This window comes from Ips typographus, linkage group LG4 (assembly GCF_016097725.1).
Source record: "Ips typographus isolate SLU linkage group LG4, UJ_Ityp_2.0, whole genome shotgun sequence".
NCBI classification, from domain to species: Eukaryota; Metazoa; Arthropoda; class Insecta; order Coleoptera; family Curculionidae; genus Ips; species Ips typographus.
Window position 1 is genome coordinate 12,681,618 of NC_138425.1, and position 11,798 is coordinate 12,693,415.

Here is an 11,798-nt window from a genome sequence, read left to right on the forward strand (position 1 = left end):
ACATCAGTTATTTCTTAAAAATAATTTATTAAAATAGCATGAAACTAAGGGTTGAGGGTAAAATGTGGCCAATTATTTTTCAATTCTATGTAAAACCTTGTACCAGGGCTGTTGGTGGCGCTCACTTGTCTTGCCCCAAACAAATGGTAGTTTTGGTCCAACTCCCCAAGTGCTACTCCGCATTCTAGAAACCTTTTCAATGCTTTCAACATATTAGCGTTAGGCAACTTATCTGTAAACAGATAATGAGTGTAATTCAAATTATTAGTTAGAAGTTAGAATATAACTTTACCAGTGAAATTTCCTATAAAGCCGATACCTAACGATCTTGAATTGTAACCTCTAGTGTGGGCGCCAATCTTGTGCCAGCCAGCACCTTCGTAGATGTTCCCATCACCACCGATTATAAAACTAGAAGTAATTTAATAATTAGGCTTCAGAAAATCGTTTTTTAAGAGTTTAAAAGAACTTTGACTTGCTTTTAAACTGGAGTTGATCCAACAGTCTCTTCCACTTACTTGTAACCAATATCGTGAAACTCTAAGTTATCCATATGAAAATTCTGCATCTCTCTGATCATTCTGGAACATTCTGTCTCAGAATTGCATTCTGTGGTAACCGTGTGGTGGATTATCACATTTTTTGTGGGAACTATAGAGTAATCTACAGCGAAAGGTGTTCGACCATTCCATTTTGACCGACTGATAATCTCAGGACAAACATTAGGCCAACCTGTAATAAAAGAACTGTGATTTCTGCGCTATAATTTGCATTTACTGTGAAGTGACCTTGCTCAGAATTACCCAAAGATAAAACTACATCCAAAAAGGACAAAAATCCGACTAGCAGCATTAACTGCGTCATTGTTTAAATCACTCACATTGAACTAGTTTACAACCACAACATGAATAAGTATACTCTGTTTCAATAACTGATAGTTTATATTATTGTTCTGTACGTGGTAAGATTATATAAATACAGATAACTGTTAAATTATGTGTTTTTGACTATTGAAACAAAATATTGTTTTTTTTTTTGTTAGAAATTCTTATCTGATTCGGGGTTTCCCATTCTCAATGCTCAAAAATAGAATATGATATATTCGGAAAGTAGTACTTTAAATGAATTAATTTTTTACATTTAAATAATAGATAATTATTGATAGCCACTCACTTATTGGACTTCCCTGGTATAAGCTTTCCTAATAAGGATATTTGCTGTATAACCCCACGCATTTCTTTATTAATAAGCCGGTGTACTATTTACAGGATTATTGCTGTTAATTTCGTTGATTCTGAAAATGTTTCCCGTAGTGTTTTACGCTTTGCAGTGTTGAAATGTCGTTTACAGGGCGTTTGAAAAAGTTCAGAATAATTTAAACTAAAATTTAAATTTAGAAAATAATTAGGATAGAACATTGAAATGTCTAATCGTCCGGCTTCGACTACTTTTTAGGTAAATAATTATCCGTGACTGGGTAATAAATCAAACGAGTGATGATTGTATCATTAAAAAGTTCATCAAATATGAATTTCTCTCGTCGAGTAGCGGGTTTTTGATTGATGGGGGGAGAAGACCGATATTCCAAGTGCCCCTGTCCAACCTGGAACGCGTCAAGTGTTTCTGGATCGGACGGCTTGTCAACCCCCCCTTTCCCCTGTAATCGTTCTGAATCGCATTCATTGCGTTTTCTGGATAAGCGATCAAAATAATAATAAATCCATCAAGCCGTAAGTATAATTGGATTAAATTGATTTGGTTATATCGATAAAAATGGAACGAAAATTTGGGAGTTTTGAAAATAACAACTCAGCAATTCTCTGTTAACGTATTTGACACGCACTCACGTGACATATTATTGTTACTTTCAAACCGATGATCATGTGACATACTGTCAAATTACGTCACAGTTGTATTCTCACAAAGAGTGTTTTTTATTTTGCAGCCAGAATGGTTCTAAAGCACAGCAAAGGGCATATTTATACCAAAGAACCTTAAATTAGCTAAAATATAAGCACAAAAAAAGCACTTTAAATTTCCTCATTTTTAAAAAAAAAATTATAGAATGGGGATTTTTTACTATACTTTTTGAAATAAACTGAAAAGGTAATCCGTGGCTCCGTGTCATCATCTGACAGTTTGTCACATGATCATTGTGTTGCAAATGGCACTAATGTCACGAGGACTCGTATCATTTGAACTAACGAAAGATTGTTGAGATGCTATTTTTATGGGGCTCTTTGTAAAAAGATATTTCCTTTCTTGTACCTCTTCAAATAACTCTATAAGTACGTTTTGCACTCTTTGACCGCAAGTAGTATTAGAGACACCCTGTAAAATATATTTTAGGTTTACTAACTTTTTACAGTTTGTGCAACATCTGGTACCATCATCACGACCACAGGCTACCATCAGCGGAGGAAAACAGCGACCGTCTAAAAACTGATGGCTTCATGTAAAACCATGACCCAGAATCGTCTTCGAGGGTTGCCCACCATGCAAACGGCGGACCATCGAGAGACGTGGGGCAAAAAAGTCGATTTCCTTTTGTCCGTGATCGGGTTCGCCGTAGATTTGGCCAATGTATGGCGATTTCCCTATCTGTGTTTCAAAAATGGAGGCGGTAAGTTCATTTTATACTAAGATTGAATTATCGTTGAGTATCTCCCCATCTTTTGGTCTAATATCGTTATAACCATTATATCACCTCCTGAGTGTCTCTATATTCTGCATGCCGCTTAAATGGATCGCTTGATGGACGGGAAATTGAATTATAACGTGATTTTAGAGTAAAAGAAGCGATATTGCCACTTTAGGGAGACTCTATGTATTAATTAGCCGGTGCTGCTCACACTTTGATGATTGCTTATTAATGCTGACTTTAACATTCGGTCTTATTTACTTACTTTATTACGGAAGAACAGTTCTGAATAAGAAGTTTGGTAGTTAAATATGGAAAAAGGCAGGAAATTAAAAATTACATTTGGTTGAGTGAGTAAAGGAAATTAAGTGATTTCCTCTGACATATTTAAGAACAACCTTCAGAGTCCAGTTCCTCCCTGTAAATGCATACTCTAATATTACTTTCAGGTGCTTTTTTGGTCCCCTACTGCATAATGTTGGTGGTGGGTGGAATTCCTTTATTTTATATGGAACTGGCTTTAGGGCAATACAACAGAAAAGGCGCTATTACGTGTTGGGGTCGATTGTGCCCACTTTTCAAAGGTAAGTCTTTTTTGGAACGTTTACTACCATCTCATTAGTAATACGCAAATAAAAATACAGTCTTATCTTTCCTTAACATTAGTCCTTGATGACAATATAAAAAGAAAAGGCCACAAAGCCACAGGTCCATATATAATGGGAATGTCAACGGGTTTCGAGTCAATTATATACTTCCAGGCTCGGGAAGGAAGTCAGCCATTCTCCGGTCTCTTTGAGCCACAAAAGCAGGCGATTATCCGCGTAAAAGATTTCAAGGGTGAAAAATTTAACAGCTCTTAGCTTCATTTCCGAATAATGGGGATGGTGTACCTATAATAATCTCGTTTCACTGATTTACTCTACTGTAGTATGACTGGTGTGTTTAATATTCAGGAACGACAAAGACAAAATAGTGGAAAATCAGAAATGGTGGTGGCAAAAAGGTTTAAAAGCATATTTTACGGCTGCGACATTAAATTGGGCGGAAATAGGACGACATAAAAGTGACCGTTTTTTCCCTCACTTAAATTCACTATAAGAACGTTAAAACGACTAAATCAAGGGGCGAAGTGCTTTTACATCTGCCAGGAAGCTGGAAGGACTTTTATACTCGGTTTATGAATTACGATTGCTAATGAATTATTAGGTCGAGGCACTTTTTCAACTTTTGACATAACATCCCATATCACGTCCAGCTTGAAGGATTAAATATGATGAACGATAATGAATAAGCATGAAGGTTGAAATGGGACGAACGTGGCTTTTCATTCGGTTTTATTTCAATTTACTGTTTCTCTTGATTCATATATGATGATTTTTTATTAGGAATAGGTTACGCTGTTGTTCTGATCGCATTTTACGTTGACTTCTACTATAATGTGATCATCGCTTGGGCGCTTCGCTTCTTTTTTGCTTCTTTCACCAACTTGTTACCATGGACCACTTGCGATAACGAATGGAACACTCCCAATTGTAGACCAGTAAGATCAACCTTATTCAATTTAACACGTATAAACAACGTTGTTTGATTACAGTTTGATGTTGAAGCTAGAAACTCTAGTTTTAGTTCAAACAACACCAACGACAGCGATAATTTGGCTTCGGCAGCTTCAGAATATTTCAAGTGAGTCCTATAAATGAAATAACGTGTGTGTGTGTGTGAAGAATAAATCATTTCAGTCGAGCTATTTTGGAGCTACACAAAAGCGAGGGTCTACACGATTTGGGTGCTATAAAATGGGACACAGCCATGTGTCTTCTGGCCGTCTACATAATTTGTTACTTTTCCTTGTGGAAAGGCATATCCACGTCGGGGAAGGTCGTTTGGTTTACTGCCCTGTTCCCTTACGTTGTTCTGCTAATACTGCTTATCCGGGGAATCACCCTACCCGGTTCCGCTGAAGGCATCAAGTACTACCTAAAACCAAACTTCACTGCAATATCATCGGCTGGAGTACATTAACAAATATTTTTTGTCTTAAAAAAAGTTTTTAATGTCTTCTTTATTTTTAAGGTTTGGGTAGATGCAGCCACTCAAGTGTTTTTCTCTTTGGGTCCGGGATTTGGGGTGCTTTTAGCATACGCTTCCTACAATGAATATCACAACAATGTCTACAAGTAATACTCTGTGACTAAAAACTTCCGTTTATTCAATAATTTCTTCACAGGGATGCCTTACTAACTAGCTTTATCAACTCGGCCACCAGCTTCGTCTCAGGTTTCGTCATTTTCTCAGTGCTGGGTTACATGGCCCACACTGTTGGTAAATCCATAACTGAAGTGGCCACCGAAGGTCCAGGTTTGGTTTTTATCGTTTATCCTGCAGCAATAGCTACGATGCCTGGAAGCATCTTCTGGGCGTTGATTTTCTTTATGATGTTGCTCACTTTAGGACTTGATAGTTCTGTTAGTGTTAGATTTACGCTTAAATTATGGGTTACAGTTAAATTGTTTTAGTTTGGAGGATCAGAAGCGATAATTACAGCCCTAAGCGATGAGTTTCCAAAAATAGGACGAAACAGAGAAATTTTCGTTGCTTGTTTGTTTACATTGTATTTTTGTGTGGGACTGGCATCTTGTTCTCAAGGAGGGTTCTACTTTTTCCAGCTTCTGGACCGTTACGCCGCGGGTTATTCCATGCTTTTTGCAGTTTTCTTTGAAACTGTAGTAGTGTCCTGGATATACGGTTAGTTTAAACTAAAATAAAACACTCAAAGCTTCATGTAAGTTACTCTTTAAAGGAACCGAAAGGTTCTGCGACGATATTGAAGACATGGTCGGGTTCCGTCCAGGTTTGTACTGGAGGTTCTGTTGGAAGTTTGCAGCTCCCGTTTTCTTGCTTTTTATCATTTTCTACGGATTGTGGTACTACGAACCACTGAAGTACGAAAATTACGTGTACCCAACTTGGGCCAACGTTTTGGGATGGGGTATCAGCGCTTCATCAATTTTAATGATACCGACAGTCGCTATTATACAGTTTTGGATTACTCCAGGATGCTGTGCCAAGGTAAGTCCTTTTTCATGTTAACACTTTTAATTTGACAAAAATTTTAAAGCGTTTCAAAAAACTGACAACTCCTTGGCAAGACATCCAAATGGCCAATCAATCAAACGGGATGGTTCAATCTGAAAGCAATCAAGTGAGATTAGCATCGGCAGCTCAAACACCAACCGAACAAAGACCGGTCGAAGTTTGAGACCGAAAACTATCAAAATTCACAGAGTATTATGTATAAACATATTTATAATCTCCCTATCACACATGGGTTATTATAGTGTTCAATGTTTGTAAAAAGTTGAAGTAAATTTGTTAGTTATTGAAATGTTTAGCTTAGAACACACATAATATGCGTAGTGTGGTAAAATACATTAACTGTCTTCCTTTAATGTCAGACCTATATATTATAATAGAGTATATACATAGAATTATAATATTGGATCACAACTTAAAAAGTGTAAATAATGAAAAGTTACCACAAAGAAGCTTTAAACCCGATGTAACGCATATGATTAGTATAGATAATGTAGTAGAGAGGTTGTGATATGTATCAATTAAAACAAAATCATCAAATATATCAATTTAGACTTAATGCGAGATTGCCTTCGCTCGTATTAAGTCTTAACTATTTTACAGTGATGATACTTAACACAACCCAGAATAGTGAGATTTAGTATAAACACCACGCTTAAAAATAATTAATATCGTTTATTTATTATGGCGTCGAATTTGTAGAACTGTGGAACACCCTTTGTAGATTCCACAACAGTAGAACAAATAGAGTAGGTTACTGTGTAACGTAGATTTATAACAATTTGCAACATAAATGTATAAAAAAATAATTTTTTTAGGTTACCAATAATCGATAACTTATAGATAATATATGCCCATCTCGATAACATTATATTGAATAGTTCAACTAGAGAACTTTTAACAAAATTACATCTTTAAGGTATTACTATAGGGACTTTATAGGTATTTATAACCAACGTAGTAAAATGCATTATTATAACGCATATTTTTACAAAGGGTATTAGGTAGCAATATGTATAATTATTCCTGAAAAATGTTGTACAGTTACAATAATTAGTGAAATTAGAGCCATACGCGGCAATGGTAATGTAGAAGTATACTTTGTAAGTCGTTTTATACTTTTGAGACTTTATATATCCGTATATAACTTAAAAGAGTACAGGCAAAATTGACAGGAAAATCAAACAGCCATTTGATTTTCCGGAAATAGAAATTCTAGCTCAAAACTATAGATATAGAAGTAGTTTTAGATACACTACTAATAAGCTGAATAGAATTGTTATTGTATTAAATGTTTTCATTTGATAATAATTTAGATTAACATTATGAAATTAATTGATCAGTTCAAATGTTTTAAAATAACTTTTATTAAGAAGGAATTTGCAACCAGCCATTGCAAATGCCTCTTAACCTTGCTATATTCTTCAATAAAAATATGTTTATGAGTTAAAAGTATGGTTGCTTCATTTTCCAAAAAAATACTAAGTAATGACATTTTTTTTTGCTATTAGCAGTCAAGGTGTTTGTTTAATCACAATGCCTTAAAAAAAAATTAAATCTAAACATGGGAAAAAAAAAACACTATTTAAATATGGTTTAATTTATTTCACACATTTATAAAAAAAAGGAAGAGGAATGAACTAACTTAGTTATTTTAAAGACACAACAGACACCACATTTATTTTAATTTTTACCCAAAAAATTCTGCAACTCCTGCATGTCAATCTCCTTGGTGGGTTTAACAGGGTCGGAAGATCCGCCGCCCTCTTGACTTAGCCGGGCGCACGACTTCTTATGCCAGGTCCAGTGCAATCTTTGGCAGTTTCTATCACAGTACTGGACGACTTTGCACTTTGAACATTTCTTGGCGGGCTTTTCTTCGCCGCAAGTGTTGCAATGCGGCACGTTGTCAATGAAGCCTCTCTGACCATTTATTACCGAATTTATGACGAATAAAGCTGAGGGTGGGTCTTCACCTGACAGAGTGGTGACAATTTGACGGAATAGTGTGCTTTCCCTGAATGGAAACTCTCTAATGCATTCTTTTAAAAATCCATCCAAGATTTCTAGTGAATCATCTTTTCCTGCAAAAATGTTAGTTGTTATCACCAACTAAGAAACCAAAACACTCTGGAGTACCTGGCTTTAGCAGTTTCCTGGCAAAAGCTTCCACAACATCAGTTTTCTTCTCACCTTCAGATGAATCCTCTTTCTTAGCAACCTGTCTCTCTTTCAGCTTACTTACTTCTCCAACTATATACCCCAAATAGTGAAACTTGAAGGACATAACTTCATTTGTCTCAGGTCTTTTTATCTCTTTCTCACTCATCAATTCCAACACTTTCTTAACTTCAGTTAAATGGTCTTGCAGCCCAACAAAATTATATATGCTCATAATGATTTTAATGGGATGAATGTTAATTTGCATGATAAATTTATGAAAGCTTTCCAGCAGGAATGGAGGTAAAGTTGGTACAGTTTGGCTGCCATGAGGGTGAGTATAATATTCAACTTCTTCTTTAGGTACAAAATTGTTAATGACAGAAACACAGTTGTAGTGACCAACAAAGGCAGCCATTTGAGATGGGGTCCTGGATACAGTGTTGGTTTCAGTTGATTTTGCACCAGCTTGGAGAAGCAAAAAACAAACGTCGGTGTTGCCAGACAGTGCCGCAAAGTGAAGAGCTGTGTAGTTATGCTGATGCTCACATATTCTCACATCAGCACCCTGTATACAAAAATTTGTCAAGGTTTCTTGGTTTGAAAACTATTGATACTGTGTTACCTGATCTAGTAAAATTTGCACTAGCTCCTTGTTGCCCTTATAAGCTGCGTGCTGTAAAGGGGTCATTTGATTCTCATCCAGGATGTTAACATTTTGGGGGTTTTCAGTTAACAAGGCTTTGAGAAGAACAGCGTCATTATTGACTATAGCTTCAAATACCTTTTTCTCATTCTCAGACATTGAATTTTCGTTAGTTTCGGTCATGTTTATTAAACTCTTTTTCACAAAAAACGCGTTTTGGAAACGTATATCGACCGAACTTGGTTCTTGTTGTTGGTCTAAAACTGGAAAAAGTAAGGTTAATTTATAAATGCCAAAATATGTCACTGTCAAAAACCCCAAATTATGCAGTATTGCCACATGTATGTAATTATTTGAATAAACTTTGTTTTCTGGGAAACGTACACAGCATTTAGTAATATTTATTTTGGTTCGTTTTGTGAAAACCTCCTCTCAATTTTAATACGACTTGTACTTGTTTTGCAGAATAAGAAATATAGAAAAAACTTGCAAATAGTGGCAACATCAATTTGTCCATCAACTGATCACTTTTTTCTAGGTTATATTTTGCTTTATCCCAATTTCAAATATTAAATTACGTAATTTTGTGTAGAACAATTTACCCCTTTTACGTCTGCAATGGGTAAATCGTCGGACACGGGGGGTGTTAAGCCCATGGCCATCGCCGGACGGCTGGTGGACGAACGGGAACGTCTTCTGGGTATGAGCGATCAGGAGAGGGCATTCCGCAAACAATGGCTCAAAGACCAAGAATTATCACCGAATGAGCCCCGTGTAGTCCCAGAGATTTACCGTGAGACCCACAATCCCATACGTAGGTTCTACCGGTACCCCCTGGATGTAGTTGGCAAGGCATTGACCCCAGTTTTGGGACATTTTAAAGCTGATGTTGCTAGGTACCTCATAGGTAAAGCTGGACTGGGAATTGTTCTAGTGTACGCATCTTATTATACCTACAAATACCACGGAAATGAGTGGGACAGGAAATTTGGGATTAGAAGCTATGTATCCAAACCACTAGTTTTGCCTGGTGATGCAGACTTTCCTTATGTCTCCAATAGAAAACCTCATGAGTATGGATCCAGGTTCTTGGATGAGTCTTTAAAACTTTGAATTGTATGCAAATTTTGTCTAAATGTAGGTATGTTATTATAGCTTGTGAGTAAATTTAAATGGTTTTCCTGTCCCTTTTACAATGACAAAAAAAATTGAGACAGAGTACACTAGTTTAATTAAACATTATTACAATACAAAAGTTTATTTTATAGTAGGTTAAGTTACTTCCATAATTTCTTAATAGACATGTTCTTCTCTGAATCCTTCTGCATTACCTTGGCAACTGCCATTTCAAAGTCTTCTTGAGTGACATGGACTCTTCTTTCTCTTAGAGCATACATACCAGCTTCAGTGCAAACACCCTAAAATCAACATACAAAGTAGGAAATAATATTTTTCTTTGGATTGCTTTTAAATTACTTTGACTTCAGCACCACTTGCTCCAGGCATAAGTTCTGCAATCTTCCTCAAGTTAATGCCTCTAGTTAGGTTCATTTTCCTGGAGTGAATTTTCAGAATGTCAAGTCTAGCTTCTTCATTTGGTGGGGGGAATTCAATTTTCCTGTCAATTCTTCCAGGTCTAAGAAGGGCAGGATCCAAAATATCAATTCTATTTGTGGCCATAATCACTTTAATGTTTTTAGTTGCCTCAAAACCATCCAGCTGGTTGAGCAACTCCAGCATAGTTCTTTGTACTTCAGAGTCCCCTCCAGAACCTGTTAATAAATCATGAATAAATAAAAAATTACAATTATTAAGCTAATGTAGCTCACCTGACTCAATACGGGAAGAACCAATAGAATCAATTTCATCCATAAAAATAATTGATGGTGCATGCTCTCTTGCCATAACAAACAGTTCTCTAACCATTCTGGAACCTTCTCCAATAAACTTTTGCACCAATTCAGATCCAGACACACGAATAAATGTACATTCAGTGTGATGGGCTACAGCACGTGCTAACAAAGTCTTACCAGTTCCTAAACAAATTAATTTTATAGCTAAAAAAATTATAAAACTATTAAACCACATACCAGGTGGTCCATAAAGTAGGACACCTTTAGGTTGGGCAATACCAAGAGCATCAAACAGTTCAGGATGTTTAACTGGTAATTCAATCACTTCCTTGATTTCTTTAATTTGTTTATCAAGACCTCCAACCATTTCATAGGTAGAATCTGGTACTTTTTCAACCATCATAAGAGAGACAAGTGGGTCAACCTAGATATATTATTAACATTGAACATGTGTGTTCTATAAACATACTATGAACCAACCTTATTAGGAAGGATTTTATGCAAAGTGTAACTCTCATTTCTCAAAGCCACCCTACAATTTGGTGTTACATCATTGATATCAATATTCTTATCAATATCAACAACAAATTTGCCCTCTGGATGGACTTTAACAAGCACTTTCTTTTTATCCATAGGTTTAACCACTTCTCCCACATAACTGCCTTGCTCTTGGAGCAGCATCAATTCTTCACGCAGCATTCGAACTGAAGCAAAAAAAAAACTAGTGATATAACTTTAACTGATAGTTCAGAAGGTACCCTTGGCATTAAGTTCATTTCTTTGTGCTTGCAACCTCCGAAGATTTTGGCTTTTCTCAGCTACAATGAGTTGCAGTTCCTCTATTTTTGTAATATAGTAGGACCTAAATCCTTCACCTTTAGAGCCCCCATCCACTTCCATCTAAATAATAAGAAATAATGTCAGAAAATCCCACCAGTCCAGTATATAAGCTTACTTTAGGTTTGACTACATTTAGAGGAAAATTAACATTGTCTTTGAAATAGTCAATATCATTAAATTCAATAGAAGTAGACTGGCGTGATTGGTCATTAAAGTCCTTTTTTAGCATACGATTGCGATTTTTGCGGGACAATGATATTTCTTGCCCCATTTCATTAAACAAATTTTCTTAATAAAAACAATGTCAAAATTTCACAGTAATCTCAGATTGGATAAGGTATTTCATTTGTTGAGCTTACCTTATTAATTACCGTCATTTTTAGGCAATTTTCGCTACTTATTCACTGAAGACGAAACATGAAAACAGGAAAACTACAAGAAAACTGCCTTTTAAACTAAAGCAAGAAAAATTTACAAATCATTTTGTTTGACAGATAATGTGATGACATGCAGATTGCCATTTAATTGACATCGACTTTTAAATGGCAGTGTTTTTAGCTGC

General features: G+C 35.9%; 5 protein-coding genes across 6 annotated transcripts; 2 read left to right on the forward strand and 3 right to left on the reverse strand.

The window, feature by feature from the left end:
* Window positions 1-7: 7 nt before the first annotated feature.
* LOC145727607 (peptidoglycan-recognition protein 2-like) lies at window positions 8-948 on the reverse strand. Its single transcript, XM_081977291.1, has 4 exons — window positions 789-948; window positions 519-732; window positions 293-411; window positions 8-232 (listed from the first exon to the last, which is right to left on the reverse strand). The coding sequence occupies exons 1-4, from the start codon at window positions 862-864 to the stop codon at window positions 45-47; spliced, it is 597 nt and encodes a 198-aa protein (XP_081833417.1). The 5' UTR covers window positions 865-948; the 3' UTR covers window positions 8-44.
* Window positions 949-1,081: 133 nt separating this feature from the next.
* Window positions 1,082-7,189, forward strand: DAT (Sodium-dependent dopamine transporter). Its single transcript, XM_081977234.1, has 11 exons — window positions 1,082-1,730; window positions 2,369-2,623; window positions 3,091-3,225; window positions 4,030-4,184; window positions 4,239-4,327; window positions 4,384-4,657; window positions 4,718-4,821; window positions 4,872-5,109; window positions 5,161-5,389; window positions 5,445-5,713; window positions 5,763-7,189. The coding sequence occupies exons 2-11, from the start codon at window positions 2,446-2,448 to the stop codon at window positions 5,901-5,903; spliced, it is 1,812 nt and encodes a 603-aa protein (XP_081833360.1). The 5' UTR covers window positions 1,082-1,730; window positions 2,369-2,445; the 3' UTR covers window positions 5,904-7,189.
* A 132-nt stretch (window positions 7,190-7,321) lies between these two features.
* LOC145727586 (ankyrin repeat and MYND domain-containing protein 2-like) lies at window positions 7,322-8,821 on the reverse strand. Its single transcript, XM_081977262.1, has 3 exons — window positions 8,523-8,821; window positions 7,877-8,465; window positions 7,322-7,821 (listed from the first exon to the last, which is right to left on the reverse strand). Exons 1-3 carry the CDS (start codon window positions 8,724-8,726, stop codon window positions 7,421-7,423), a joined length of 1,194 nt encoding a protein of 397 aa, XP_081833388.1. The 5' UTR covers window positions 8,727-8,821; the 3' UTR covers window positions 7,322-7,420.
* A 220-nt stretch (window positions 8,822-9,041) lies between these two features.
* Window positions 9,042-9,710, forward strand: ND-B17 (NADH dehydrogenase (ubiquinone) B17 subunit). The gene has a single exon (XM_081977292.1). It carries the CDS (start codon window positions 9,162-9,164, stop codon window positions 9,654-9,656), a length of 495 nt encoding a protein of 164 aa, XP_081833418.1. The 5' UTR covers window positions 9,042-9,161; the 3' UTR covers window positions 9,657-9,710.
* Window positions 9,711-9,751: 41 nt separating this feature from the next.
* Window positions 9,752-11,759, reverse strand: Rpt6 (26S proteasome regulatory subunit Rpt6). Of its 2 annotated transcripts, none has more exons than XM_081977254.1 (7): window positions 11,596-11,759; window positions 11,155-11,296; window positions 10,877-11,100; window positions 10,634-10,820; window positions 10,373-10,579; window positions 10,020-10,315; window positions 9,752-9,961 (listed from the first exon to the last, which is right to left on the reverse strand). In XM_081977254.1, the coding sequence occupies exons 1-7, from the start codon at window positions 11,611-11,613 to the stop codon at window positions 9,821-9,823; spliced, it is 1,215 nt and encodes a 404-aa protein (XP_081833380.1). In that variant the 5' UTR covers window positions 11,614-11,759; the 3' UTR covers window positions 9,752-9,820. The 2 variants fall into 2 exon arrangements, with proteins under 2 accessions (XP_081833380.1, XP_081833379.1); XM_081977253.1 differs by lacking the exon at window positions 11,596-11,759 and adding an exon at window positions 11,352-11,522.
* Between the last annotated feature and the right edge of the window lie 39 nt (window positions 11,760-11,798).